We start from the raw sequence: 27171 nt of genomic DNA on the forward strand, positions 1-27171 counted from the left end.
CATCTCCTCAGGAAAGTCGTTGCACACAAATTCTCATCTCAGGGCCCCCTTTGGAGGAACCCAAACTAAGGTACTCCTTCATCCAAACTCTGTCATATTACACTGAAAGCATTTTTCTCTGTTCCCCATCTCCGGGATGACCATCGCTGCCATAATCAGGCAGGACTTCCCTTCAACTGTCTCCTAACATCCAAGTCTGGTCAATTCTTCCAGAAAGGTAGACATACAGATATTAACCAGCCTATCCCTTCTTGAATCCAGTCCTGTGCTGAGCAATGAGACTCCAGGGATAAATCAGATCAGTCCGGCTCTTTCTAATTTTTATTTATTTATTTATTTATTTATTTATTATTTATTTTCTGAGACCAAGTCTCGCTCAGTCGACCAGGCTGGAGTGCAGTGGTGCGATCTTGGCTCACTGCGAACCCTGCCTCCCGGGTTCACGCCATTCTCCTGCCTCAGCCTCCCGAGTAGCTAGGACTACAGGCGCCCGCCACCACATCTGGCTAATTTTTTTTTTTATTTTTAGTAGAGACAGGGTTTCACCATGTGAGTCAGGATGGTCTCGATCTCCTGACCTTGTGATCCACCTGCCTCGGCCTCCCAAAGTGCTGGGATTACAGGCGTGAGCCACCATGCCTGGCCTATTTATTTATTTTTTAAGAGACGAGGTCTCACTCTGCTGCCCAGGCTAGTTTCAAACTCCTGAGCTCAAGTGATCCTCCCCCTGCAGCCTCCCAAAATGCTAGCATTACAGGCATGAGTCCCCACACCCAGCCAATCCTGCTCTTGAGGAGGCTCTAGTTTGTTGGGAAGACAGACCTGGACCCAGGCAAGGGCCACATAGTGTGCTCAGAACTGCATCAGAAATGTCAGAGAAGTCTTTCTTGAAGAGGCGACATAGGCTGGGTACTGAAAGCTGAATAGGAGTTGGCCATTTGGGAGACAGGGAACCGCTCTAAACAGAAGACACAGTTTGTGCAAGGATTTGGTGGAGATAAAAATATCTGGGCAAAAAAAAAGCAAAAAGCAAAAATCTGGGCTGGGTAGGTTAAGGGAGTGGGAAAGGATTTCTGATTTCCTCTAGATTTGGTTTGGAGAAGCAGGGGGAAGGATAAGTGGGAACTGGGGCATGGCTGGGGTTGGAAATCAGGCTGAAGAGCTTGTATAAGAGCCATGGAGGGTTCCTGAGGAGGGTGAGTGTTCCTGTCAGACTTGGGTTTGAAAATGATTCCTCTGGATTAGTTAAATCCAGAGGTGCTGGCTTAGCTAAGAAGGAATAAATGCATTTTTAGGGAGTAAAAGAGGTGATTTTGAGCCTGGGGCACAGGGGAGAGGGCGGAGGCTGCGGCCCAGGAAGGAGTGCTCTTGAACTTGGAAGGGTCCAGCTCCCCAGGACCAGCCTTCAGCCTTGATATGACCTGATTCAGCAAATAAAGCTGGGGAGCGGGAACAAGACCTGGGGGACTTGTCGGCTCAGTGCCCCTGAGGTAACCATTAATCCTTCCCTGGGGGAATCCAGGGACTGGTCCCTGGATGGGGCAGATCCTGGGGAGAATGGAGGAGCACACAGAGGCAGGCTGGGCACCAGAGCTGGGGGCCCAGAGGGCCCTGATCAACAATCCTGCTGACATTCTAGTCATTGCTGCATATTTCCTGCTGGTCATTGGCGTTGGCTTGTGGGTAAGAAGTGGGGGGTGGGGTGCTGCTGGGGGCTGCTGGCTTTGGGGCCTGGGAGAAAAGTCTCAGGGGGCCAAGGGTGGGAGAATGATGCTTGGATCTTTGAAGGAGAAACCTAGGCCTGGGGGCAAACAGGTCTTTGGAGGGCCTCAGGAAGGCCCAGCCAACATTCCTTCCTTGTCTTCCCACCTTGGGAGTGTGCTAGCTGAAGGGGTCCATGGATTTTTATCAGGGTTGACATTCTAAATGGCGTCTCATTCCCCTGGCCACATTATGGCTGACCAGCAGAAAATATCCAAGGCCCCCAGGAAGGTCAAGCCAAATCCATGCACGATAAATCCTGGGGAGTTGAGACGGGACTAGTGGCTCACACCTGTAATCCCAGCACTTTGGGAGGCCAAGGCAGGGGGATCACTGAGGCCAGGAGTTTGAGACCACACTGGCCAACATGGTGAAACCACATCTCTGTTTTATTTTAAAAATTTATTTAAAAATTATTTATTTTTAAATAGAGAGGGGTCTCACTCTGTTGCCCAGGCTGGTCTCGAACTCTTAGGCTCAAGCAATCCTCCTGCCTCTGCCTCCCAAAGTGCTGGGATTACAGGTGTGAGCCACTGTGCCTGGATGAGACCTTGTTTCTTAAAAAAAAAAAGGAAAAAAAAAAAAAAAAAAAAAGAAAGAAAGGAAAAATTAGCCAGGCATGCTGGTGTGTGTGCCTGTAGTCACAACTACTCGGAGGCCAAGGTGGTAAGATTGCTTGAGCCCACGAGTTCAAGGCTGCAGTGAGCTATGATCATGTCACTGCACTCCAGCCTAGGAGACAGAGCAAGACCTTATCTCTAAAAACAGATGTGGGGCTGGGTACGATGGTTCATGCCTGTAATCTCAGTACTTTGGGAGGCCAAGGCAGGTGAATTGCTTGAAGCCAGGAGTTCAAGACCAGCCTGGCCAACTTGGTGAAACCCTGTCTCCACTAAAATATATAAAAATAAATAAATAAATACAAATAGCTGGGTGTAGTGGCATGTGTCTATAATCCCAGCTACTTCGGAGGCTGAGGATGAGAACTGCTTGAACCTGGGAGGTGGAGATTGCAGTGAGCCGAAATCATGCCCCTGCACTCCAGCCTGGGCAACAAGAGCAAGACTCTGTCTCATAAAATGAAGGAAAAGAAAAGGAAGAAAAAGAAAAAATATGTGAAAAGACTTGGGGAATTGGACACTGGGATTAGAGCCTGGGTTGCCCTGAGTGGGAGGAGTTGGGGGTGGCAGTGCAAATGATCAGGGAAACTAGGCTTGTTAATCTTCAGCCAGAAACAAGGCTGAGGAATGTATTGAGGACGCTAATGAAGTCCAAGGCTGTGCCCCAAACCCAGGTCTCCCCCGCCTCTGTCTCCCAGTCCATGTGCAGAACCAACAGAGGCACTGTGGGCGGCTACTTCCTGGCAGGACGCAGCATGGTGTGGTGGCCGGTGAGACGGGCTGGACTGGGAATGGGAGGGGGCCTGGAGAAGCAGCCCTGCTCACTCCCTCCTCTGGCCACCCAGGTTGGGGCATCTCTCTTCGCCAGCAACATCGGCAGTGGCCACTTTGTGGGCCTGGCAGGGACTGGCGCTGCAAGTGGCTTGGCTGTGGCTGGATTCGAATGGAATGTGAGGCCCTTTTTTTTCCAATAACCCCACCCCCAGTGAGAACATCTGGAAGGGTCACACCTTGGGGAAACTCCAGGAAAGGGGGAATGAGACTGGCAGTGGGACTGAGGTTGGGCTGGGAGTGGAGGTCACACATCTAGCCAGGAAGTAGAGGGGTGCAGGGGTGACCACTGTCGGTCCTGCTTCTGACTTGCCATGTGAGCCAGCCTGGACCAGCCACTGCCTCTAGGAGCTTCCATGTATTCCTCTCTGAGTGGGGTGAGCAGCCTCAAAGCCAGGGAAGCACCTGCTCAGATGTGCTCTGAAGCTGTGGTCTGTGAGGAACTTGGGGCCAAGTTAAAGCCCTTTGTAGAAGTGAGGAGCAGATACAAAGCTCTGGGACTGAGGCTTCTGTTGGAGGGGAGATCAGGCTTTGAGCTCAGGGCTTCCTGGAGGAGGAGGCCACTGGGCTGAGCCTTGAGGGACACAAGGTTTGGGTGACTTTGGCTCGGGTCAGTCTGAGGGGTCTATGCTGGGGTTCATATCTAGATGAACATAGGTACAACATTGGGAGAAACGGGCCAGGAGTGATAACCTGGGTAGACAAGGAGGGCTCCAGTTAAGAACCCAGGAGGGTGTCAGCTCTGTTCCTTGGTGCCCGGGGCCCCGGGGCCATCGCCTGCAGTTGTCCTCTGGGCCCCAGATGTGGCCCTTTCCAGGGTCACTCGCTTGGAGTAGCACCTTCACGAAGAGGTCAGATCCTCAGGGATGAGGGCAAAGCCACCCTCAGCAGCAGTACTGCCCCCGGCAGGCGCTCTTCGTGGTGCTGCTACTGGGCTGGCTCTTTGCACCCGTGTACCTGACGGCAGGGGTCATCACCATGCCACAGTACCTGCACAAGCGCTTCGGCGGCCGCCGCATCCGCCTCTACCTGTCTGTGCTCTCCCTTTTCCTGTATATCTTCACCAAGATCTCGGTGAGCTCGTGTGGCGGATGCGATGGGGCCCTAGAAGGGCGGAGTCATGAGTGGGGTCTCTAGAGAACTCTGGAGGGCGTGGGACCTAGGAGAAACCACTGTGAGGGTTATGATGATGGAGGCAGGACCTGCAAGGAATGTCTCCAGGGCACCAGCCACAATGCTGGGAACTGGAAAAATGGAGGGAAGCTTTGAAGCTAGTAGGGCATGGTCTGGGCAGGAGGTGGGCCAGGGACACTGCTCTGGGTCCTGACCTGGCACTTGCTCCTCCCCAAAGGTGGACATGTTCTCCGGAGCTGTATTCATCCAGCAGGCTCTGGGCTGGAACATCTATGCCTCCGTCATCGCGCTTCTGGGCATCACCATGATTTACACGGTGACAGGTGCCAGCAGGGGCTTAGGAAAAAGAGTGGGCCTGGGACACTGCTGCCAGCTGTGGCCAGGGTTTAGGGAGTTGCCAGAGGAAAGCGAGCTGGAGAGGTTTGGAAGTGTGGTGTGGTCCAAGCAGGAGAAGGGACTAAATATTTGGAGAGCAAAGGCTTCCTCTCTTTCTACTGTCTCTTGGATTTTGACTGGAAGTTCAGAGAGAGAAAGCCATGCTGGGCTTGAGTGAGAACTGCGAGAAGAGGAAGATTTAGCAGCTCTTGCCTGCCTTGAACACCTGGGAGAGTGCACCTGACGAGTCTCCAAGATCTCTAGACAAACTCAGTATGGTTCAGAGGGACCTGGGGTGGGGCCTGAGGTCAGATGTGGACCAGAGTAGGCAGGGCTTGGTGCCAAGGCCTGCTTGAGGGGCCCCACCTTGAGAAGGAACAGAACTGAGTATTGGATCTTAGAGAATCACCCTCTCCTATGATGACGCAGAAAAAACGGGGGGTGGCTGGGAGCAGTGGCTCACGTCTGTAATCCCAGCACTTTGGGAGGCCGAGGCAGGCAGATCACGAGGTCAGGAGTTCAAGACCAGTCTGGTCAACATGGTGAAACCCCATTTCTACGAAAGATACAAAAAATTAGCTGGAGGTGGTGGCGCACGCCTGTAATCCCAGCTACTGGGGAGGCTGAGGCAGGAGAATTGCTTGAGCTGGGGAGGTGGAGGTTGCAGTGAGCTAAAATTCGCCATTGCTCTCCAGCCTGGGCGACAGGGCAAGACTCGGTCTCAAAAACAAAAACAAACAAAACTGGGGCCTAGAGGGGGTTGCTAGTGGGGGTCCTGCAAGTGTGGCCTGGCCCTAAAACTAAGCCACACTCTGCCCACCAAGCCCTGCTTGTTGGTGCCTGCGTGCATGAGTCCCGAGAATGGGCCATCATTTTGAAATTTATTCTCCAGGAAGGGGAACTCTCTCAAATTCCCACAAAGATGGCTTATTGATAAGGCCAGCCTGTCTGTGACATAAACAGCTGGGCTGTCCCCTGACCCCGGCCTGTTGCAGGAGGGCTGGCCGCGCTGATGTACACGGACACGGTACAGACCTTCGTCATCCTGGGGGGCTCCTGCATCCTCATGGGTTACGGTAGGGGCTCGCCTACCAGGGAGGGGCGCGAAGGGCGTGATCGCGGAGCTCTCGGCCTGCGCGCGGGGCCGTCGCGCGACTCCGGTCTGAGGGTCCTAAGAAGGGTCCTCTGACGGCCTTGCCTGGCAGCCTTCCACGAGGTGGGCGGGTATTCGGGTCTCTTCGACAAATACCTGAGAGCAGCAACTTCGCTGACGGTGTCCGAGGATCCAGCCGTGGGAAACATCTCCACCTCCTGCTATCTACCCCGGCCCGACTCCTACCACCTGCTTCGGCACCCCGTGACCGGGGATCTGCCGTGGCCCGCGCTGCTCCTGGGACTCACGATCGTCTCGGGATGGTACTGGTGCAGCGACCAGGTGCGGGGACAGGGCTGCGCCTGCAGTGAGGCCGGGGGGGAGCCGAGACGGGCGGAGCCTGAGTCCCTCCCCGCCTTTCCCACAACTGTCTAAGGCGCAGTCTGAGAGGCGAGAACCTCTCCAGGGTGGTGCTAAACCAGACAGAAGGCTCCATCTGCTCCGAGCGTGCAGCTGAACTTGGGGCACTCACCAGCCAGAGGCGGGGCACATATTAGAGCCCGGGCGCGGGGCGGGGCCGAGGAGAGGCCCGCACGCGGGCAGCTGAACACCCCTCCCGTAGGTCATTGTGCAGCGCTGCCTGGCCGGGAAGAGCCTGACCCACATCAAGGCGGGCTGCATCCTGTGCGGGTACCTGAAGCTGACGCCCATGTTCCTCATGGTCATGCCGGGAATGATCAGCCGCATTCTGTACCCGGGTAACGTCCGCGTCCCCGCCCCGTCCCTTTCCTGTGCCAGCGACCGGGCACCCGTCTCCCAGTTTAGCCACCCTCCTAAGACTCGGGAGTTTGGGCGCGGAGTCCCGCCTCCCTCCGGGGATCGCACGCCTCCTCTGCTAGGATTCCCAGTCCCTACCTCCTGGGATTCCCAGACCAGGCCCTACCCTAGCCGCGCGGTGGGCTTTCTCTGGCAGACGAGGTGGCGTGCGTGGTGCCCGAGGTGTGCAGGCGCGTGTGCGGCACGGAGGTGGGCTGCTCCAACATTGCCTACCCGCGGCTCGTCGTGAAGCTCATGCCCAACGGTGAGGGCGGTCCCCGGCCACAGGTGCAAGCTCGCTGCGGAGCCCGCTGCTGGGAGGGGTCGTCCCTCCCGCAGCTGCAGCCGCCCTTGACCCCCAGTGGCCCCAGCCTCACGGCTGCCGTCGGCCCGCAGGTCTGCGCGGACTCATGCTGGCGGTCATGCTGGCCGCGCTCATGTCCTCGCTGGCCTCCATCTTCAACAGCAGCGGCACACTCTTCACCATGGACATCTATACGCGCCTGCGGCCCAGCGCCGGCGACCGCGAGCTGCTGCTGGTGGGACGGTGCGGCCTGGGTTCCCCTCCTCCCTAACGGATCAGCCGGGGCGGGGGCTTGCGCACGCGCAGGGGAGTCCAGGGTCCAGGGTTCGATCCGACGGCCTCCGCCGCAGGCTCTGGGTGGTGTTCATCGTGGTAGTGTCGGTGGCGTGGCTTCCCGTGGTGCAGGCGGCGCAGGGCGGGCAGCTCTTCGATTACATCCAGGCCGTCTCCAGCTACCTGGCACCGCCCGTGTCCGCCGTCTTCGTGCTGGCACTCTTCGTGCCGCGCGTTAATGAGCAGGTGAGCGGCATGCGCGCATGGCGACAGCAGGGCTGGGTTTGCACATCCTGAGCAGGCTGACCTGTTTCCTTCGCAGGGCGCCTTCTGGGGACTCATCGGGGGCCTCCTGATGGGCCTGGCACGCCTGATTCCCGAGTTCTCCTTCGGCTCGGGCAGCTGTGTGCAGCCCTCAGCGTGCCCGGCTTTCCTCTGCGGCGTGCACTACCTCTACTTCGCCATCGTGCTGTTTCTCTGCTCCGGCCTCCTCACCCTCCTGGTCTCGCTGTGCACCGCGCCCATTCCCCGCAAGCACGTGAGTAGCCGGGTGCCTCAAACAAGCACTGTGGGACACAGCAACCACTTACACCTGCCCTCTGCTTCCTGGAGTACAGTGGGGAGGACCTGAATTTCTAGACTAAGGATTGGGAGCGGGCTGGGGGTCCAGCTGCAGTTGCAATTGCACAGCAAGCATTTTTATTTAAATACATTTATTTGAACCGGCCTGGGGGAGGCTTGATGTTGATGGGTTGGTGATTAAAGCCTCCCAGAGCCAATCCTTGGCATGGCCTTTGGGACTCAAAACACAGGATCTGACTGGTGGGGCACAATACCATCTTGAACGCTCACAAAAAGGTTTGGTTTTGTTGCTGAAGGGCAGGTGGCTCCACGCAGGGCTGATGGTGGCAGGGTGGGGTGAGGACAGGACAAGAGATCCGGGTGTGGAAGGATGACAGGGAATCCGCAGCAGCAGGAGGGAAGGGTGGGAGCACACAGGCACAGAACACTATGAGCAGGGCTGCCAGGCCAGGGTCGCAAGAGCTACCATCTGGGTGTAGACAGGGGACCTGAGCTGATGAAACTGGGGGAGCAGGGCCAACAGCTGTAAACACAAGCTCAGGGGCTCAGGGTTTATCCCGAGAGCACAGGGCTGCCATGTAGGGTGGAGTTGGCATGAGTTAAGCCTGGGCTGGCTGTGTGAACTCAAGAGGTGGGTAGGGCAGGCAGTGACGAGCTGGTGTGCAAGAGACTTCAGGGTTGGGCATGGGGGGACAGAACTCCCACCTAGTCCGTGCTCCCACCCTCCCCAGCTCCACCGCCTGGTCTTCAGTCTCCGGCACAGCAAGGAGGAACGGGAGGACCTGGATGCTGATGAACAGGAAGGGTCCTCACTCCCTGTACAGAATGGGTGCCCAGAGCGTGCCATGGAGATGCACGGTAGGGCACCATGCCAGCAGGTGGGGCTAGGAGAGCTGAGTCCCCACAAACTAACTGCAGGGCCTCAATTTCCCCCAGAGCCGCAAGCCCCGGCACCAAGCTTCTTTCGCCAGTGCCTGCTCTGGTTTTGTGGAATGAGCAGGGGTGGGGTGGGCAGTCCTCCGCCCCTTACCCAGGAGGAGGCAGTGGCAGCAACCAGGCGGCTGGAGGACATCAGTGAGGACCCGAGCTGGGCCCGTGTGGTCAACCTCAATGCTCTGCTCATGATGGCGGTGGCCGTGTTCCTCTGGGGCTTCTATGCCTAAGACCAACTGTGTTGGACACCATAAGCCACAGCCTCACAGGAAGTGGTGGTGAGGAGCCTGCGGTGCTCTCCAGAAAAGGGGAAGGGGCAGTGGGGTGAGAAGGTCCTGGCTCTCCTTCTCCCAGCCTTCCTCTGCCTGGGGCCCACTGCATCTGATTGGCAGTCACTTCCCATGAGGGCCTGGCCCACCCGCTGCAGTTGCCCTAAGGAAAAATAAAGCTGCCTTTCCCCTGTCCTGCTGTGGCCAAAGTGTCCTTGCTCCAGGTTCCTGTCCTGGGCTTGGGCCTCTGTCTGGGCCGCTCACAAGACTTTCTTTTCGGGAGACAGAAGCCATGTAGCCCTCCACTCGTCCACCTCTAGCTGGTGCTTCTCTGTCTTCCAGCCAGCATCCTGCAGTCCTGGGGAGAGATCATGGGGTGCTGCCGGGAATGCTGGGGACAAGGGTAAGGAGAGGCACAGGCTGGGTGCAGGCTTTGTGCACTAATGGGGCTCCCACTGCCTCTGCTGGGTGAGTCTGGCATAAAATGAGGCTGAAACCACACCTGGCTGCAGGAAAAATTCATTGAAATGGCACACAGAAGAGTGCTGGGATGGCACAGGTGCCAGACAAAACGTCCTCATCAATGTGAGGGCCTCCCCACTCCATCCTCCCATTTCCTACATGCCAAATGGGATTACGCAGACTATCCACGCTGATACCACCTCAGAGATCATTCTAAGCTCTCCATCCTATAGACAGGGAAACTGAGTGCTAAACTTAGGACTGCAGGGAGAATCCATCTTTTTTTTTTTTTTTTTTTTTTTTGAGATGGGGGTCTCTGTCACCCAGGCTGGAGTACAGTGGCACAATCTGGGCTCACTGCAACCTCTGCCTCCTAGGCTCAAGTGATCCTCCCATTTCAGCCTCCTGACAGTCCCACAGGCGTGCATCACCACGCACAGCTAATTTTTTTTAATATTTTTGGTAGAGACAGGGTTTCACCATGTTGCCCAGGCTGGCCTCGAACTCCTGAGCTCAAGTATCTGCCTGCTTTGGCCTCCCAAAATGCTGGAATTACAGGTGTGAGCCACTGTGCCTGGCAGTCTTTTTTTTTTTTTTTTTTTTTTTTTTTTGAGAGAGAGAGAGGGTCTTGCTCTGTCACCCAGGCTGGTACAATCATGGCTCACTGTAGCCTCGACCTCTCCCAGGTCAGGTAATTCTCTCACCTCAGCCTCCTGAGTAGCTGCAACCACAAGTGCAGAATCACACCTAATTTTTGTATTTTTTTGTGGAGACAAGTTTTCACCATGTTGCCCAGGCAGGGTGTCAAGCAATCTGCCCACCTAGGCCTCCCACAGCGCTAGAATTATAGGTGTGAGCCTCTGCATCAGGACCAAGAACCCAAGTCTTTCCCCTTTCAGATGGAAGGGTGGGAGTGGGGGAAGTTGGGGCCCCCAGGGACAAGGCTTCAGGGACCAAGCAGCCATGAGCTGAGGTATGTTACCTTTCAAGAACTTCGGGAACAGCATATCCAACACTTGGTGTGTCTCCTTGACGATGACCCAGCTCTCTTTCTTAGGACCTGGGTGCGGGGGTGCAGAACCAGAAGCTCTGTATCCTCCAGCAGGACAGAGTCTGTCCCCTCTCCTCCCTGCCCTGAGGCATCAGCAGTCTAGATTGTGAGGCACTTACCTGCCTGCACCTGGTTCCTCAGCTCCTCCAGCTCTGCTGGAAGGGGTCCATCTCCCTGCAGGGCCCCAAGCATCAGCCCATGTGTGGCGGCCCTTAGGACGGTCTTGGGGCCTGCCTTCTGGTTCAGAACTACCTGTACCTGGTCTGGAGGGACCCAGAGACAGACTGGTATCCGGGAATGGAAACCTCCCAAACCCCCTCGATCCCATCACCCTGCTTCCCCATCTACCCTGAGACCTTGGCCTGGCATGGAAGGCCAGCACCTCACCCTTTCCTTTCCATCTCCTGTTGCTCCAAACTGACCAATTTCCAAATACAACTTCACAGCAGCTCACTGGGCTGGGTCTATTTTGCATTTCTTTAATGGCTAGTGAGAATAAGCGCCTTTTCACACTCACCAGCAGACCAGCACACTCAAGGACTTGTTTACCCAAGAGGCAACCCAGGACGGGAGAGAAGGGTGGTTTTCCCAGGGACAGCAAAGGTCATAGCCTTACTAAGAGTGCTGCAATATATAAGATGCTTTGCAGTCACATTATCTGATCCTCATAAAAACACCGCAGGGAATAAGGCAGGTACTGTTAGCTCTGTTTTACAAAGGGGTGAAGTGAATTTCACTGGGGCATTGCAGCTATAATTTGAATGGTCTAGAGCAACCCCCAGAACAGGCAGCCTCCAAACTGCCCAGAGCTGGGGTCCCTGGGTTGGAGGAATGAGAGGCTAACCCGGGAGGGTGCATCTTAGGCTGGGAGAACTAGGCACACTCACTTCGTGACTGGTCCCAGCAGAGGAGGTAGGGTTCTTGGTGCCCCTCAACCAGCTGTTGCAGCTCAAAGACACTGTGGGGGACAGGAAAGTGCAGTGGGGGTGGAGGACAGCAAAGGCAGGCATGCCCAACCAGCCACTGAACAGCCACCCATGGTGAACTGAAATGATCCAGGCTTCACTCAGGGCCCCTCGCTTCCTCTCTCCCTCAGCCATTACCCACACACCAAAATCTATCCTTTCTTCCTATATCGTCATCCAAACTCCCCATCTGCCCATTCTTCCTTCACCTATCAAACACATCCCTTACATCTGCTTCATGTTATACACCCTTTCCTTCCTCACACACCCACACTGCCCCCATGTCTGTCCAGCAGCAATGAAGAAACCAGGACACAGAGGTGGGGCCTTGCCAGGGAGACCAGTGTGTAACTGGAGTGAGGGGTGTGTGCAGGAGTGTGGGTGGCAGCGGTGATGAGTGAGAGACGCCAGGCCACTCACCTGGAGACCAAGCGGTGTAGGGGGACTCCCAGGGATAGAGACGGAGCTGGCCAGAAACCTGTGGGAAGCTGGGGTCAGGACGCCTAGGCAGTGGGAGAGGCTGAGACACAGGACCCGAGACAAGGGGCAGAGTCACCTGTCCACAGCGGCTCCATGCGATTGGCTGCAGTGGGGTCGAGTACCTCTCCCCTCTGAAGGTAGTGCCTCAGGACCAGCCGGAGCCGGCCTTCGTTCAAGGTCTCCATGACCAGGGATCGGACCGCGCGGTAGTTGGCATAGATGTGGAGGGCAGTGAGGAAGAAGAAACATCCAAGGCTGAAGCTGGGGTGAGAGAGTGAGGTAGCCGAGGCAGGCAGAGGCCCAGCTGGGGCTCTCCTGCCCACCCTGCTCCCGGCTTACCCAGGGCAACCTGACACCAGAGGGAGCATCAGGAGGCTGACCAAGAGCCCTGCCAGGTTCACCAGTGTCTCCTGGAAAATGGCAGAGGGAGTAGGAGTTGGAGGGTGTCCCTCCAGGCCACTGAGTACCCTTGAGTGCCTTTCACCCCATCCTCCCTGCTCCACAACCTCCCAGGGCTCCCTACTGCAATGGGAGTAAATTTTTAGTTTTTGGTGGGTAAACTGTCATTTAAAAGATGCCAGCTCGAGGTGGCTCACACCTGTAGTACCAGCACTTTGGGAGGTTGAGGTGGGCAGATCACTTGAGTCCAGGAGCTTGAGACCAGCCTGGGCAACATAGTGGGACCCTATCTCTACAAAAAAATTAAAAATTTGGTGGGGCATAGTGGCTTGTGCCTGTAATCCAAGCAATTTGGGAGGCCGAGGTGGGCAGATTCCCTGAGCTCAGGAGTTCAAGACCAGCCTGGACAACATGGTGAGACCATGTCTCTACTAAAAATACAAAAAATTATCCGGGTATGGTGGTGTGTGCCTGTAGTCCCAGCTACTCAGGAGGCTGAACTGTTTGAGCCTGGCAGGTGGAGGTTGCAGTGAGCTGAGATCACGCCACTTCACTCCAGCCTGGGCAACAGAGCAAGACTCTGTCTCCAAAAAAGAAAAAAAAATTAAGCCATGATTGCACCGCTGTACTCCAGCCTGGGAGACACAGTGATACCCTGTCTAAATACATATATGTGTATCAGTTGCTTCTTTGCCCAGGTAGGTGCCCTTGGAATACCCATGAACACGTCTTCTTTGCCTTGCAAGTCACCAGAATAGACCCACACTCAGGCACTTACTAATGTGTACTTTTTTTTTTTTTTTTTTAAAGAAATAGGGTCTCGCTCTGTCACCCAGGCTGGAGTGCAGTGGTACAATCTTAACTCATGACCACCTCAAACTCCTGAGCTCAAGTGATCCTACCACCATGCTTCCACTGATTATTACTGCATTTTTTGGTAAAGATGAGTCTTGCTATATTGCCCAGGCTGATCTTGAACTCCTGGGCTCAAGTGACCCCCACCTCAGCTTCCCAAAGTGCTGGGGTAACAGGCATGAGCTGGAATAACTTTTATTTACTGATTTTAAGTTGACTGCTCCCCTCCCACCAAGCTCCTTTGGCATGCAATAACTGGCAGATAAATTTGCAAAGGGGTCAAGGAACCACCCTGGAAGAAAAGGAACAAGATCCACACCTCTTCCCTTGTGTATCAATATTATAAGAACACTCTGATGGCTGGATTGAGATCACCCTAGGGGACCCCAGGCTCCCTGCCCCCAACTCATCATGAGAGTGGAGTCTGGATTAGTGCCCCTGACAACTGGGCTCCCAGGTAGAGCTGGTCCTGGCACAGAGAGGACCTGAGACTGGAGAGCTCTTCTCACCCAGCCACCCCCGGGGAAGGGCGTATGCTGTGGGAATAAAGGCTGTGGGTGTGGCAGGAAACTGGGGATCAGGAACCTTGGAAGCTCAGGAGCAGAGGGACCTCCTCTCTCCCAGGTGGGAAGAGTCATTTCCAGTGGCCACATCCAGTGACAGCAAAGCTGCGTCAGCAGAAAGCTGGGGTCTGCTGTGGGACTGACACATTCCCAGGTTAGTCCTGGATATGTTCCTGACTCTGTGGACCAAGGAAGCCCTGGGGCCTTGGGAAAAATGGCTTGGGGTTAGGGTGAGGGCTGGGGGCCAGCGAGAGAACAGGCGAGGGACAGCAGGCATGGAGCCGGGAGTCGTGCGGTGAGGGGCCTGTCCTGTGCTTCATTCTTGCTCCTTAACAGCCTGTGGACTTAGGTTCGGAAGAGACAATGGGTGGAATGAGCCTGAGCATCCTGGGAGAAGGGACTTCCCCAGGGATTCCCAGGGAGACGGGACCTCTTCATGCTTTATTTCCTCATCTGTACTAAGGCAACCATGAGCATTTACTGCACATGCCCACTGTGAGAATTTAAAGAGTTCCCGGAAATGAAATATTTGGCACATGGTTAGTGCTTAATAAATATTAGCTTGGGTTAAGATTATTGAGCCAAACAATGGAAGAGAAGGCCAGAAAGTAGGAATGCATAGAACAGCAGTTTCTAAATTGCTTCAGTGTCAAAGAAAACCATCTCACACTACTGGGACTTCCCTGGGCCTTAATTTCCTCATCTGTAAACCAGGGCTAATGTAGTACCTACCTTGCAAGGTTGGTGTGAGAGTTTGTTTTTGAGACAGGGTCTTGCTCTGTCACCCGGGCTGGAGTGCACTGGGGTGAACATAGCTCACTGCAGCCTCCACCTCCTGGGCTTGACGGTGGGACTACAGGTGTGCACCACCACACCTGGTTAGTGTTTCTTTTATACATTTTGTAGAGATGGGGTCTCGCTGGATTGCCCAGGCTGGTTTCAAACTCCTGGCCTCAAGTGATCCTCCCACCTCGGGTTCCCAAAGTGCTAGGATGACAGGCGAGAGAGTTAAGCCCTCAGCATGGGGTTTGTGGAGGTCTAATCCATGCAGAGTTCAGCCTTAGGGGTGTCCCTACCCCAACTCTAGGCTCCCTGGGGCGGGTAGGGGGGCTGGGCCAGCAGGCCTGCTAAACTGCTGAGTGGAGGCCCCAGCCAGTGACCCAGCAAACCCACGTGCTGGGTGCCTCTGACTTGCCAACTGCCTTGACATGTAGGGCCTCATGTGATCAGAACATCCAGCTTGCAAGGTGGGGTCTGGAGAGGGCAAGGCTGAGGGCTTGCTCTCAGCCACACAGGTGGCAGGCAGGGCCTGAGATCAGCTCAAACTTGCTGCCACCAGAGCCCAAACCCTACTCCTGCCTGGGTGTCTTGAGTCAGCAGGGAGCACCCACACTTCTTCCTATGTGCTCCTGGGCCCTCCAGGGCACTCAGGGGCTGCTCCCCACTTCCCCTCCCCACCCCACGCCCTCCCTCCAGCTCTGGCGCTCACCTGGCTGCTGTCCTTGGCTGACACGTCAGCCATGTTGTTCCTCCGAGCCTGGTGCACAGTCAGGGCAGCCCGAGTGGCCCCACCAGCAACACTCACGATACACTGGGTGGGGAGGGGAAGAGAGAAGGTTGGTGGAGACACGTGTCCTGGTAACACAGGCACTCAGACCAGCTGGAGAAAACCTGGCCCTGGCCAAACTGTGAATGCTGTCCTTGGTATCTACTTCTTACCTTGATGCCCCCTAGGCTCAACTTCCCTGTCCTATTCTAGGAAACTGGAGTCCCGCCTGCCACTACCACCTTGGGGACTGGCCTCACAGAAGCTTAATTTCCTTCTCCAAGGTGGAGGCCCAAAGACCATTCTCATCCCAGAACTCCCAGCCCTCCAGCTCCTGCTTTGGCCACACCCTCCCCATTGCTGGCAGGAGGCTCAAGCTGGTTTCCAGCTTCATGCTTATATCTGCCTCCTGTAATTCCTCTACTCTCTTCCTGCCCCAGTGAAAGCTGTCAAAACCTCCACTGATGGCCCTGACCTCCCAGGGCGCCCAGAACTCTCCCTCTGAGATTGCAGGATAAAGCTCATCAGGAGGGTCACTAGTCACCTACAATCATCCTGAGTTCATCAAAGCTCTTTTATTACTATTTTTATTTATCTTCAGTTTTTGAATACAGACAGAGTCTCCCTGTGTTGCCCAGGTGGGCCTGGAACTCCTTGGCTCAAGAGATCTTCCCATGCCAGCCTCCCAAAGTGCTGGGATTACAGGCATGAGTCACCACCCCAGGCTGAGGGCTCTTTTAGAGGCCAGACATAGACTTAGGTGCTGTGATACAAGTCAGACCCAGGCCCTGCCCTCATGGAGCGTATAGATCAACAGATAATAAATAAACAAGTTAATATGCAGACAGAGGAAACAGTCTGTTCCAAGGCCAGAGGAACGAGGGACAAAGTGAGGGCAGAATGGCTGACACGGACCTGACCATGCAGAGCCTGGTAAGCCTGGTGAAGGTCTTTCCCTAAGAGCAACAGGGCAGCAGAGTGACTTGATCACTTTCCTCTTTGAAAGGATCACTAGGCTGCTCTGAGAGGGGAGCGGCAGGGAGGCTACCTGGGAAGCAACAGTGCTCTCTCAGCAGTGAGAGGTGGTGACAGGGAGACGGAGGAGAGAATGGATTAGAGATTTTGAGGAGGGAAAAATAATAGAACTGAAGGTTCAGCTGAAGGTGACAGGTAAGGGGAAGGGGGAAGAGGAGGAGGTGGTGGCAGTGGTGGTGGCGGTAGCATGGATGACAGCCAAACTGGCTTCTCTTGGTACAGCTGGACATGGAGGTTGTGGAGAGGGGAACTCTAGAGACGGGTCTTCAGAGGGAAGCTCATGGCCCTGTTCCATTCCCTTGTTGGACAGATGAAGAGACTGAGGCCCCAAAGGCAGAGTTTGAAGCAAAAGCCAGAGGGCACAACCCTCGGTCCATAGCTATAGCCATGCTTTTCTCTGGGTTTTCCTACCCTGTTTAGGGGTACTCATAGCATTTAGGCCTGCCCCAGGGAAGCTAAATGTCCTCCACCACAAGGAACCGTTGTAACCCAAATGCCAGTGCTTATGGAGAAACATGGCCCTAATGTGATTTTAAGTTGATAGACGGGCCCTGGAATGGGTCTTCCATTTTTTTGAGTTTCTCCTCTGGGCCAGGTACTTAACTCTGACAGGATATGCTCTTTACTGAACCACGCCAGGCCTCAGTGTCCTCATTTGGATGAGACCAACCTGTAAAGGTTGTGCAGGCAACAGCCTGGTGTGGAGGAAGAGTGTACCTGCACCCCACGTGTCCCCCAGCTCACGGTGCGGTCTGTGCTCCATCTCCATCTTGCCTCCAGACCTTAAGCTGTGCTGTTTCTTTTGCTGGGAACACCCGCCCTGCACCTTAAACTCCATCTTCAGGACCCAGGCTCGGGGGAGCTCTTCCTACACTCCCTGACCAGGCTGGAATCCCCGCCTCACTCTCTTGCAGGCCCCCACATTTCTCATTTGGAATACCTGTACCTATAATTCCACAAACACTGAAGCAATTATGTGTGGTTTCTTTCCAAAGCCAGGAGGCCACATTCTGTGCCAAACATGCAGCAGGCACTCCATAAATACTGTACTGAAAGAACCAAACGGAAGTCAAGGAAGCTGGTCCCAAATGTTGATGTTGGACAACCCCTTTCCACTTGTCAGCTCGGAGCTCCCTCCCCAGTCCTGTGGCTCTAGACATTGCCTTACACTTTCTGGGGCACTAGACGCTGTCTGGCTGGAGGAGGGTCAGAAAGGATGGTTGGGTTTGAGTAGAAACATCTGAACTTTCTTACTCTTCTCGAAGTGGCTTGAACACAGAGCCCAGGTAAACTCACACACTACCAAGGCAGGTGTCTTGGGCAGATGGGTGCCCCACAGGTGGCTACCTTGGCCAGGTTGCTGGTAGAGACGGTCATAGTGAAACAGATTGGGTATACAGGAGCCATAATCTCAAGAAACATGGCTACATCATTGAGGATGTCCGCAAAAAGCCTGGGGAGGGATCAGAGATTAGAGGTCAGAGGTAGGACACTTTCATAATGGAAGACTCTCCTCCCTTATCCCCGCTCCTCCTCACCTCCACTGCTTGGCATTGCAGTCCAGTTTGCTCCTGTTGGGGAGGAGAGGTTGTTGTAATTTGGATTTAAGGAGAAACACATCCTATGGGCAGTGTGGGGAGTCCTGGACGACAGTAAAGTCTGAACAGCTCAGGAAAATCCACACCCCTAGACAGAGATCTGTCCCCACACCCGGTCACTGCTACCTAAAATGCCACCATTAGCTGGGAGGATCTTCAGTGACTGACTGATTGCCTAGTGTCTCCCGCTTATGAACTCATGGTTTACCAAGGAAAACCCTGATTGTCTTGTGGCTGCTCCCCAACCTCTGTCCATCCTTGGAGGGAGGCTCTTCCTGGGTTCCTCTGCCTCTCCCTATTCTTCTTCTTGCTTTAGAGTGAGGGTACCCAGCGAGTGTACTTTGGACTAGTAAACATCACATTGAGTGTGTAACCCTGCATGTTACAGACAACTAGCCCTGATAGGGGATATGATTTCCCTGGATCACACGAACAGTGGGGGAAAAGGCTAAGAGATCTGGGCTCCGATATCCAGGCCTAGGACCTCACCTGCCCTTTTCGTCAGACAGTGACTCCCTGCCCTGTGCACAAACACTTGGAAACAACTTCTCTAGGGTCAGGAGGATACTGCGGCCCCAGCCCAGCTCAGGATTTGCAGCATTAGGCCCAAGTCTCGGTTTGAGATCTCCTGGAGGGAATGGGAACATTCTTGGGAGGGGTATCAGACACACATAAGGAGATCCTGAACACACGGCCTGGTTGAGGGTTCTGCCCAGTGAACTGCCCAGTATCATGGAAAGAACAGGCTTCAGGTTCAAATCCCATCTCACTAGTTATAAGCTGTATGGTCTGGGCAAGTAACTTCCCTCATTCACATTTATGAAATGTACATATCCAATCCCATCCTACAGAGTTGCTGTAAGGATTAGAGACAACATACAGAGGCTCAGGGGGCACAGTTACAGCTGTTAATAGTGGCTAGTGTTTACTTAGCCCTATTATGTACGATGCCACGGGCATTAAGCACTTTGCATAGACCATCTCATGGAACCCTTAACAATCAAAATTAATGGCAATACTATTACTATCATTACTACCACCACTAGGAAGAGTTGCCAGAGTTGCTGGCCAGGAAGACAAACTCACCCTTTCCACCAGGCAAAGACGATGCGGCCCAGCATGCCGGTTGAATCTGGGGAGAGAAGGCACAGGTAAGGAGCAAGGAAGAGGTGTGGGAGCTGTGGGGCCTGGCAGACCCTGGCACTGAATTGGTCAATTCATCCTGAGTCACTGCCCTTGGGAACTCAATCTGGTACTAGAAGTTGCAGACAGTCATAGCTGCATGACGGGGTCAGAAGTGCCTACAAATAGCAGTTCCTCAATATGTCCCCTAGGAGACATGGACAAGAAACGTTCTTTGCAGAATTGTTCATAACAGCAAAAAACCTGGGAATAATGCAAATATTGACTGACAGAATACATACATTCTAGTATATTCACCCAGAGGCATTCATTCATAGATGAATACTACTATTAAACTCTTGCATGAAAATAACTCATGAAGACCACATACAGCACAGTTCGTAAAACTCTAAACTTAAAACTAAACAACATAGCACTTAGGAATATTTACCTATTTGGTAAAACTATTCAAAAAAGCAGGAAATCTTAAGTGGAAATTCAAAGGTTATTGCTAACCTATTCTAGCTGTTAGGCTGGGCAGGTGGCTCCAGATGGTTATTACGGGATAAATAAATAACAGGATTTGGGCCGGGTATGGTGGCTCAGGCCTATAATCCCAGCACTTTGAGATTACAGGGGGTTTGGGCCCAGGGATCGCTTGAGGCCAGGAGTTCAAGACCAGCCTGGGCAACACAGCAAGACCCCCATCTTTACAAAAAGTGGGAAAGAAATTAACCAGGCATGGTGGCATGCCTGTAGACCCAGCTACTTGGGAGGCCGAGGTGGAAGGATGGCTTGAACTCAGGATATCAATGCTGCAGTGAGCTATGATCACGTCACTGCACTCCAGCCTGGGTGACAGAGCAAGACCCAGTCTCAGGAAAAAAAAAAAAAAAGATTTGAACTGCAGCTGGGGTCGCATGGCAGAGGGACAGGCCTCCTTAGGCTGGACAGAGTAAGAGAAGTCTCTGGAATCAGTGGGACCTTCGTTTGCACAACCAATGCTTTCTGGCTACCTAACTCTCTCTGCCAAGTACTTCATGACCACAGTGACCGAGATGATTCCACGATCAAAATCCAGCCAAAGAGCAGACAGCAATCAGTATAGAAAACACTGATTTAGACCAGGGATCAGTAAACTGTTACTACTCCCTGGTTTTGGAAATAAAGTATTACTGGAATGCAGCCATGCCCATTTGTTTACTGATTGTCTATGGCTGTTTTTGCACGACAATGGCAGAACTGAGTTACTGCAACTAAGATTATAAAGCCTGCAAAGCATTAAGATCTGGCCCTTTACAGAAAAAATTTGTCAATTTGGACCATCCATTATACAGACAGTAGCACCCATTAGGCCTGGCAGCAATATTTTAGAACGAGACACCTGGGAGAGACTCATACAGTGGACATGGGAGAGGACAAACACCACGGAGAGAGAATTTGGACTTGTCTGAGCTTGAGGGCACTGACCCTGAGGTGGGGATGTAGGAGAAAGGACACTACGTTATGGGAATGAGGGCTGGGAGCTTCCACAAAACATAAATGCGATGACCTGGACCAGCCCTCCCATTCTCCACTGAGAGCAGATGCATTCTCCCCTTTCCAGAGCCTTCTTGGGCACTGAGTCATGCTTGCCCACCCTGGACTTGAGGGAAATCAGTAAGCGCTCTGGTGCACACCTGAAATACCTGTGCCTTTTCATCTTCACAATGATCCTGAGACCTTGGGAGGGATCATTCCCTTTCACTGAGACTCCCATCAGATTGATGAATAAAATTGGGGCATTTTACAAGAAAATATGGATTTCCAGCTTCTCTGGAAGAACCTGAAGACATGGCCACACTGGGGCTGCCCTCTCTCACGGCCACCATCAGCTGGGGCTATCTCACTGAAGGAAAGCATGGGTCCAAGCTATTGCCATCTGGCCTGCTTTGTTTCTCCATTTCTGTCCTGTCTGACCCTGGAAGTAATACCCAACAAGGTGGTTTTACAGGCCTCCCATCACTCACTTTAACCTCTTCCCTTCAAGTACATTATATTCTTGGCAAAATCATCATTGTGCCATTCAAGATTCTGGTACTGAATCAACTTAGTGACTGTGAACATGGCAGGATTACTTTTACCTGTTGAGAAGGAGTCCGTGGGGCAGACTCTATTTTTCTTTTCTTTGAGATGGAGTCTCGCTCTGTCACCCAGGCTAGAGTGCAGTAGCGTGATCTTGGCTCACTGCAACCTCCAACTCCTGGGTTCAAGATCTTCTCCTGCCTCTGCCTCCTGTGTAGCTGGGATTACAGGCACGCACCACCACACCCGGCTAATTTTTGTATTTTTAGTAGAGACGGGGTTTCACCATGTTGGCCAGACCAGTCTCAAACTCCTGACCTCAGGTGATCTGCCTGCCTCCGCCTCCCAAAGTGTTTGGATTATAGGCATGAACCACTATGTCCAACCCAGACTCTATTTTTCTTCCCTTTGGATACACACTTGTATCCACTCAGGTGTATGTCCTCCTTGGGTCACCTGACAGAAAGGGAGCCTATGCTACCTTTCCATGGATCATCAGAGGCATTTACAGGACAAATGATACATATACTCCCTATCATCTGAGTCAATACTGTCCACTAGAATAGAAAACTTAACTCCCACTTGCTTTTTTTCCCTCCTCATTTACAATTAGCCAAGCTGTAAGATCTAGAAACATCTGAGTCCTAGTAAGGAATGACCACAATTGTACTTGGCTCCACTTGAAAATCTTAGCTGGCAAAAGAGTGTGGTAGTTAAAAGCTGAATACAGGAATAAGTCCGCCTGGGTCAAAATCATGGCCCTGAGTGACCCTGGATAAGTTACATAACCACACAAAAAAATTTGTCTGTTTTTCCATCTAAAAAATGAATAATGGCAGCTAACTAATATGGCTGCTACAGAGATACATATAACGGTAAAAAATGTGCGGTAAAAAATGTGCGGCTTAAGGTAGGTTGCCAAAATATTAGCAACAAGTTTTATTACTATTGCTACTCATGACAATTAGCATCATGTTCCACTGAGAGACATGTAACTGAAAATGATCACATCAAAAAATTCCAAGTAATTTTCTCATATGAAGCTCTGTACAGAAATTTCCCATGTCTGATGAAAATGGGCTTGTAAAATCCTAATTGAGAGTTTCTTTTACTATTGATAACAAGCCTTATTTATTTATTTTTTAGATGGAGTTTCGCTCTTGTTGCCCAGGCTGGAGTGCAATGACATGATCTTGGCTCACCACAACCTCCGCCTCCCAGGTTCAAGTGATTCTCCCACCTCAGCCTCCTGAGCAGCTGGGATTACAGGCGCGCACCACCACGCCCAGCTAATTTTGTATTTTTAGTAGAGACGGAGTTTCTCCATGTTGGTCAGGCTGGTCTCAAACTCCCGACCTCAGGTGATCCGCCTGCCTCGGCCTCCCAAAGTGCTGGGATCATAGGCATGAGCTACTGCACCCAGCCAATAACAAGAAGCCTTTAAAGTAGATTTTTCATCCTTTTTCTTTGAGACAGAGTCTCAGTCTGTCGTCCAGGCTGGACTACAGGTGCCTACCACCACGCCAGGCCAATTTTTGTGTTTTTTGTTTGAGATGGGGTTAAACCATGTGGGCCGGGGTGGTGTCTAACTCCTGACCTCAAGTGATCCACCTGCCTTGGCCTCCTCAAGTACTGGGATTATAGGCGTGAGCCACCACACCTGGCCCCCGCCTTTTTTTTTTCATATCTTAAAATGATCTTAATTTTTCTTAATAACTTGTCTGAGTTAAAGGTTGAGCGTTCCTTTTTTGTTTCAGACAGGATACTGCTCTGTTGCCCAGGCTGGAGTGCAGTGGCACTATCTCGGTTCAATGCAACCTCCACCTCCAGGGTTCAAGTGATTTTCCTGCCTCTGCTTCCAGAGTAGCTGGGACTACAGGCATGTGCCACCATGCCTGGCTAATCTTTGTATTTTTAGTACCAATGGGGTTTTACCATATTGGTTAGGCTGGTCTTGAGCTCCTGACCTCAACTGATCTGCCCACCTTGGCCCCCCAATCCCAAAGTGCTGGGATTACAGGGATGAGCCGCCATGCCTGGCCAAGGTTAAGCATTCCTAATCAAAAAACCTAAAATCTGAAATGCTCCAAAATCCGCAGCTTTTGGGAGTGCAGACACGACGCCAACAGTAGAAACAGCCAATGGTGAAACAGCACAAACTGTTCTTGTAGGGAAAAGAGAGATCAGACTGTTACTGTGTCTGTGTAGAAAAGGAAGACATAAGAAACTCCATTTTGATCTGTACTAAGAAAATTGTTTTGCCTTGAGATGCTGTTAATCTGTAACTTTAGCCCCAACCCTGTGCTCACAAAAATGTGCCGTATGGAATCAAGATTTAAGGGATCTAGGGCTGTGCAGGATGTGCCTTGTTAACAATATGTTTACAGGCAGTATGCTTGGTAAAAGTCATCACCATTCTCCAGTCTCGATTAACCAGGGGCACAATGCACTGTGGAAAGCTGTAGGGACCTCTGCCCAGGAAAGCCTGGATATTGTCCAAGGTTTCCCCCGACTGAGACAGTCTGAGATGTTGCCTCGTGGGAAAGGAAAGACTTGACTGTCCCCCAGCCCAACACCCTGTAAAGAGTCTGTGCTGAGGAGGATTAGTAAAAGAGGAAGGCCTCTTGCTGCTGAGATAAGAGGAAGGCCTCCGTCTCCTGCATGTCCCTGGAGACAAAATGTCTCGGTGTAAAACCCGATTGTACACTCGTTCTATTCTGAGATAGGAGAAAACCGCCCTGTGGCTGGAGGCAAGATATGCTGGCGCCAATGCTGCTCTGCTACTCTTTGTTACACTGAGATGTTTGGGTGGAGAGAAGCATAAATCTGGCTTACGTGCACATCTGGGCACAGTACCCTCCCCTGAACTTATTTGTGACAGATTCCTTTGCTCACGTTTTCCTGCTGACCTTCTCCCCACTTATCAGCCTGTTCTCCTGCCGCATTCCCCTTGCCGAGATAGTGAAAATAGTAATCAATAAACACTGAGGGAACTCAGAGACCGGTGCCAGTGCAGGTCCTCTGCATGCTAAGTGCCGGTCCCCTGGGCCCACTGTTCTTTCTCTATACTTTGTCTCTGTGTCTTATTTGTTTTCTGTCTCTCGTCCTACCTGACAAGAAATACCCACAGGTGTGGAGGGGCTGGTCCCCTTCAGTTCTGAATCAAGGCAATCGTGGTAACAGTGACAATGAAGAGGACGTTGTTAACACTGCAGAAAAAGTGCCTATAGACAGTATGGTAAGGATGTGGGAGGGGATTATTGAGGCACTAGAGCAGCATACATTCATAACAGAACAAGAAATCAGGCAGTTTATAGAATCCAAGAGAGACTTCTAAGATAGAAACCACAGTTAATGAGGCAAATGACTCTGGAAGAAACATTTTAAAAAGCCACCCAGCAGAACACTTCCTCATCCCTAGAAGACCCGCTTCCTGTCCTTCAACCGCTTCTGTTTCTTCTCACCTTAAAAAAATAAAATATGGTGTCCAGTAACCTTTTCATCAAAACAGCTGAAGACTGACAGCCTGCCGTTTTTGTTGCTGCTGCTGTGGTTCAGAAGCTGATACAGGTGTTCTGGTGACCTGCTGTGCTGCTTAGTTATCCTGAACACACAATTTCTCACTATTAGTGGGGTATCATGTTTTATACTGTTAAGTACTTATGTGTGAATAGGTATAAGAAAATGACTGCTTCTTGATAGCATATACATTCAGAGTCAGGAATGATGGGGATGTCAACCAACCAGATTGTCCACATGTGTGGCTGAGACACTGACATCTTTGCTTTCTGATGGATCAATGAACACAAACTTTGTTTCAATCACACTATTGAAAATATTGTATAAAACTGCCTTTAAGGTATGTGTATAAAGTATATATGAAACATAAACGAATTTCATGTTTAGACTTGAGTCTCATCCCCAACAAATCTCATTATATACATGAAAATATTCCAAAATCCAAAAAAAAATCCTGAAATCCGAAACACTTCTGGTTGCAAGCATTTTGGATAAGGGATATTCAATCTGTATAGGCAACATGTTGGTAATATCACATGAAAACAGCAACTACTGACCCAAGCTCCAAATGCATTCCAAAAATACGGCCAACAAGCCAGGTGCAGTGGCTCATGCCTATAATCCCAGCACTTTGGGAAGCTGAGGTGAATGGATCACCCAAGGTCAGGAATTCGAGACCAGCCTGGCCAACGTGGTGAAACTCTGTACTAAAAATACAAAAAATTAGTGGGGCAGGGTGGCACACGCCTGTAATCCCAGCTACTTGCCAGGCTGAGGCAGGAAAATCGCTTGAACCTGGGAGGCGGAGGCTGCAGTGAGCTGAGATTGTGCCACTGCACTTCTGCATTCCAGACAGTGAGACTACCAGTCTAAAAAAAAAATAGAGATGCGGGTCTCCCTCTGTTGCCCCGGCTGCCTTGGCCTCCCAAAGCGCTAGGATTAAAAGCGTTGTGAGCCACCGCGCCCGGCCCAGTTTTCTCAGTCTTAATGGTAAAGGTGTAAACAGAAGGCTCCTGTTTCTCAAAAAAATCCAGAGAGGCTCACAAGGGATGTGGCCAGACTGATTCTACTAACGGAATGAGCTTTCCCTTAGAGCTGATGTATCAGGTTGGTGCAAATGTAATTGCGGGTTTTCCATTACCTTTAATGGCAACGACGACAAAGAAATCCCGCAATTACTTTTGCACCAGCCTAATATCCCCTGGGAGCAGTAGTGAAAGACAAAGGACAGTGGCAAAAGCCATGGGGCCTCCTCCTGTAGAACATGTAACAATTTCCCTTTTCTGTTCTATTTCCCTCTCTGGGTGGCACGGTACCAAATTGTATCTTTTTTTTCTTTTCTTAAACAATTTTTAAAAAGCTGTACACACTCAGCAGATAGTCACTCTATTATTTACAGCATCATCTGGTATCCCAGAGCATACACAATACCTTCCATTCTTTCCTCCCTTCTACTCAGGACCAATTATATCTTTTATTTTCTGCAGCTCACCAACTTCCCCTATCCTGGGCAGCGGGCAGTTTTATTTAATCAATCGCATTCTCATGCAATCTTCCACAAAGAGAATAGGGATAAAGGGGAAGGGACGGGATTTGGGATCCAGATGATTTAGACTCAGAAGTCTGTGTGGGGAATGGAGTGCGGCTGCCAAGCTGGTGAGTGGGATGAGGGTCTTCCAGATGTCGGCAGTAAGACTCGGTTACAAAGCACCGCTCTAATCAATGGGGAGACCTGCCTGAATTCTACCTAATGGGGCACGAGTCCATACATATATACACATAAGAGCCCAGTGAAGGCAGGGCTGAGAGCAGCAATACGTGAGGCTCCGGGGATGCAGCTCACCTTTCACGAGCCAGGTGGCCGTGGCAGCTGAAACAGTGGCTTTTGCGTTCCCCACCCCTATGCCCAGCAAGACTGCCTGGGTGGCCAGGGATCCGGAGAGGCTGGAAGCAAAGGCCTGGAGAAGAAAACAAGTAGGGTGAGAAGCGGGCGCAGGACCGTGGCGGTCTAAGTGCCGTCATCTGTTCTTGTTCTTCTTGTACGGGGCATGTCAGATTCCCCCGCTCGGCTCCAGGCCTCAGTCACCCGTCCAAAACTGGGGAGGGATGGGTGGCCTGCACTGTCCCCTGCCCCAGACGACAGAGCTGACCTGCACGGAATCCCACAGTTGGTAGGGCAAATAGTCCGGGCTGACGCTATCAGGGAAGCCCTGCGGCAGGAACACGGCCTGGAGCCCGGAGAGGGGTGGTGAGGGGGCCCTGGGAGCCCCCACTTCGCCCGCATCTCGTCCTTCGGGTTTGACCGTGAAGGCCCTGGAGAGCCCCCACCAGCGCCAGCCCCCGACCTCCCACTGCAGGCTCCCGTCCGCGGCGGCGCGGCAGCCCAGTGCCTCCCCGGACCCGAACTGCTCGGAACACAGTTGAGTTTCTAGGCCTGCGTCGTCAGCCATGCCGAGCTTCTGGCTCGCAGCCCCTCTCCCGCCGCACGGTGGACGTGGCCGGCGGCACTTCCGGCTGGGCT

At 52.4% G+C, this 27171-nt stretch overlaps 2 protein-coding genes across 2 annotated transcripts; one reads left to right on the forward strand and one right to left on the reverse strand.

The window, feature by feature from the left end:
* Nucleotides 1-1544: 1544 nt before the first annotated feature.
* Nucleotides 1545-9183, forward strand: SLC5A2 (solute carrier family 5 member 2). The gene is made up of 13 exons (XM_010362279.2): nt 1545-1683; nt 3080-3151; nt 3227-3331; nt 4122-4286; nt 4564-4669; nt 5717-5797; nt 5927-6156; nt 6437-6572; nt 6788-6895; nt 7027-7177; nt 7285-7453; nt 7530-7745; nt 8521-9183. The coding sequence occupies exons 1-13, from the start codon at nt 1558-1560 to the stop codon at nt 8950-8952; spliced, it is 2097 nt and encodes a 698-aa protein (XP_010360581.2). The 5' UTR covers nt 1545-1557; the 3' UTR covers nt 8953-9183.
* C20H16orf58 (chromosome 20 C16orf58 homolog) lies at nt 7896-27171 on the reverse strand. The gene is made up of 13 exons (XM_010362278.2): nt 26801-27171; nt 26494-26608; nt 19032-19077; nt 17886-17918; nt 17695-17800; nt 15256-15357; nt 12289-12359; nt 12026-12210; nt 11890-11947; nt 11392-11462; nt 10624-10767; nt 10436-10513; nt 7896-9349 (listed from the first exon to the last, which is right to left on the reverse strand). Exons 1-13 carry the CDS (start codon nt 27098-27100, stop codon nt 9252-9254), a joined length of 1407 nt encoding a protein of 468 aa, XP_010360580.2. The 5' UTR covers nt 27101-27171; the 3' UTR covers nt 7896-9251.

This window comes from Rhinopithecus roxellana, chromosome 20, assembly GCF_007565055.1.
Source record: "Rhinopithecus roxellana isolate Shanxi Qingling chromosome 20, ASM756505v1, whole genome shotgun sequence".
NCBI lineage: Eukaryota > Metazoa > Chordata > Mammalia > Primates > Cercopithecidae > Rhinopithecus > Rhinopithecus roxellana.

What these genes read in the sequence shown, in the direction of transcription:
- SLC5A2 (XM_010362279.2), top strand. Translation starts at nt 1,558, where the DNA reads ATGGAGGAGCACACAGAGGCAGGCTGGGCACCAGAGCTGGGGGCCCAG. An exon ending in TCATTGGCGTTGGCTTGTGG is followed by an intron (nt 1,684 to 3,079) that starts GTAAGAAGTGGG and finishes TCTGTCTCCCAG; the next exon opens with TCCATGTGCAGAACCAACAG. An exon ending in GCAGCATGGTGTGGTGGCCG is followed by an intron (nt 3,152 to 3,226) that starts GTGAGACGGGCT and finishes CTGGCCACCCAG; the next exon opens with GTTGGGGCATCTCTCTTCGC.
- C20H16orf58 (XM_010362278.2), bottom strand. Translation starts at nt 27,100, where the DNA reads ATGGCTGACGACGCAGGCCTAGAAACTCAACTGTGTTCCGAGCAGTTC. An exon ending in AACTGTGGGATTCCGTGCAG is followed by an intron (nt 26,609 to 26,800) that starts GTCAGCTCTGTC and finishes TTTCTTCTCCAG; the next exon opens with GCCTTTGCTTCCAGCCTCTC. An exon ending in GGCCACCTGGCTCGTGAAAG is followed by an intron (nt 19,078 to 26,493) that starts GTGAGCTGCATC and finishes TTCTCTCCCCAG; the next exon opens with ATTCAACCGGCATGCTGGGC.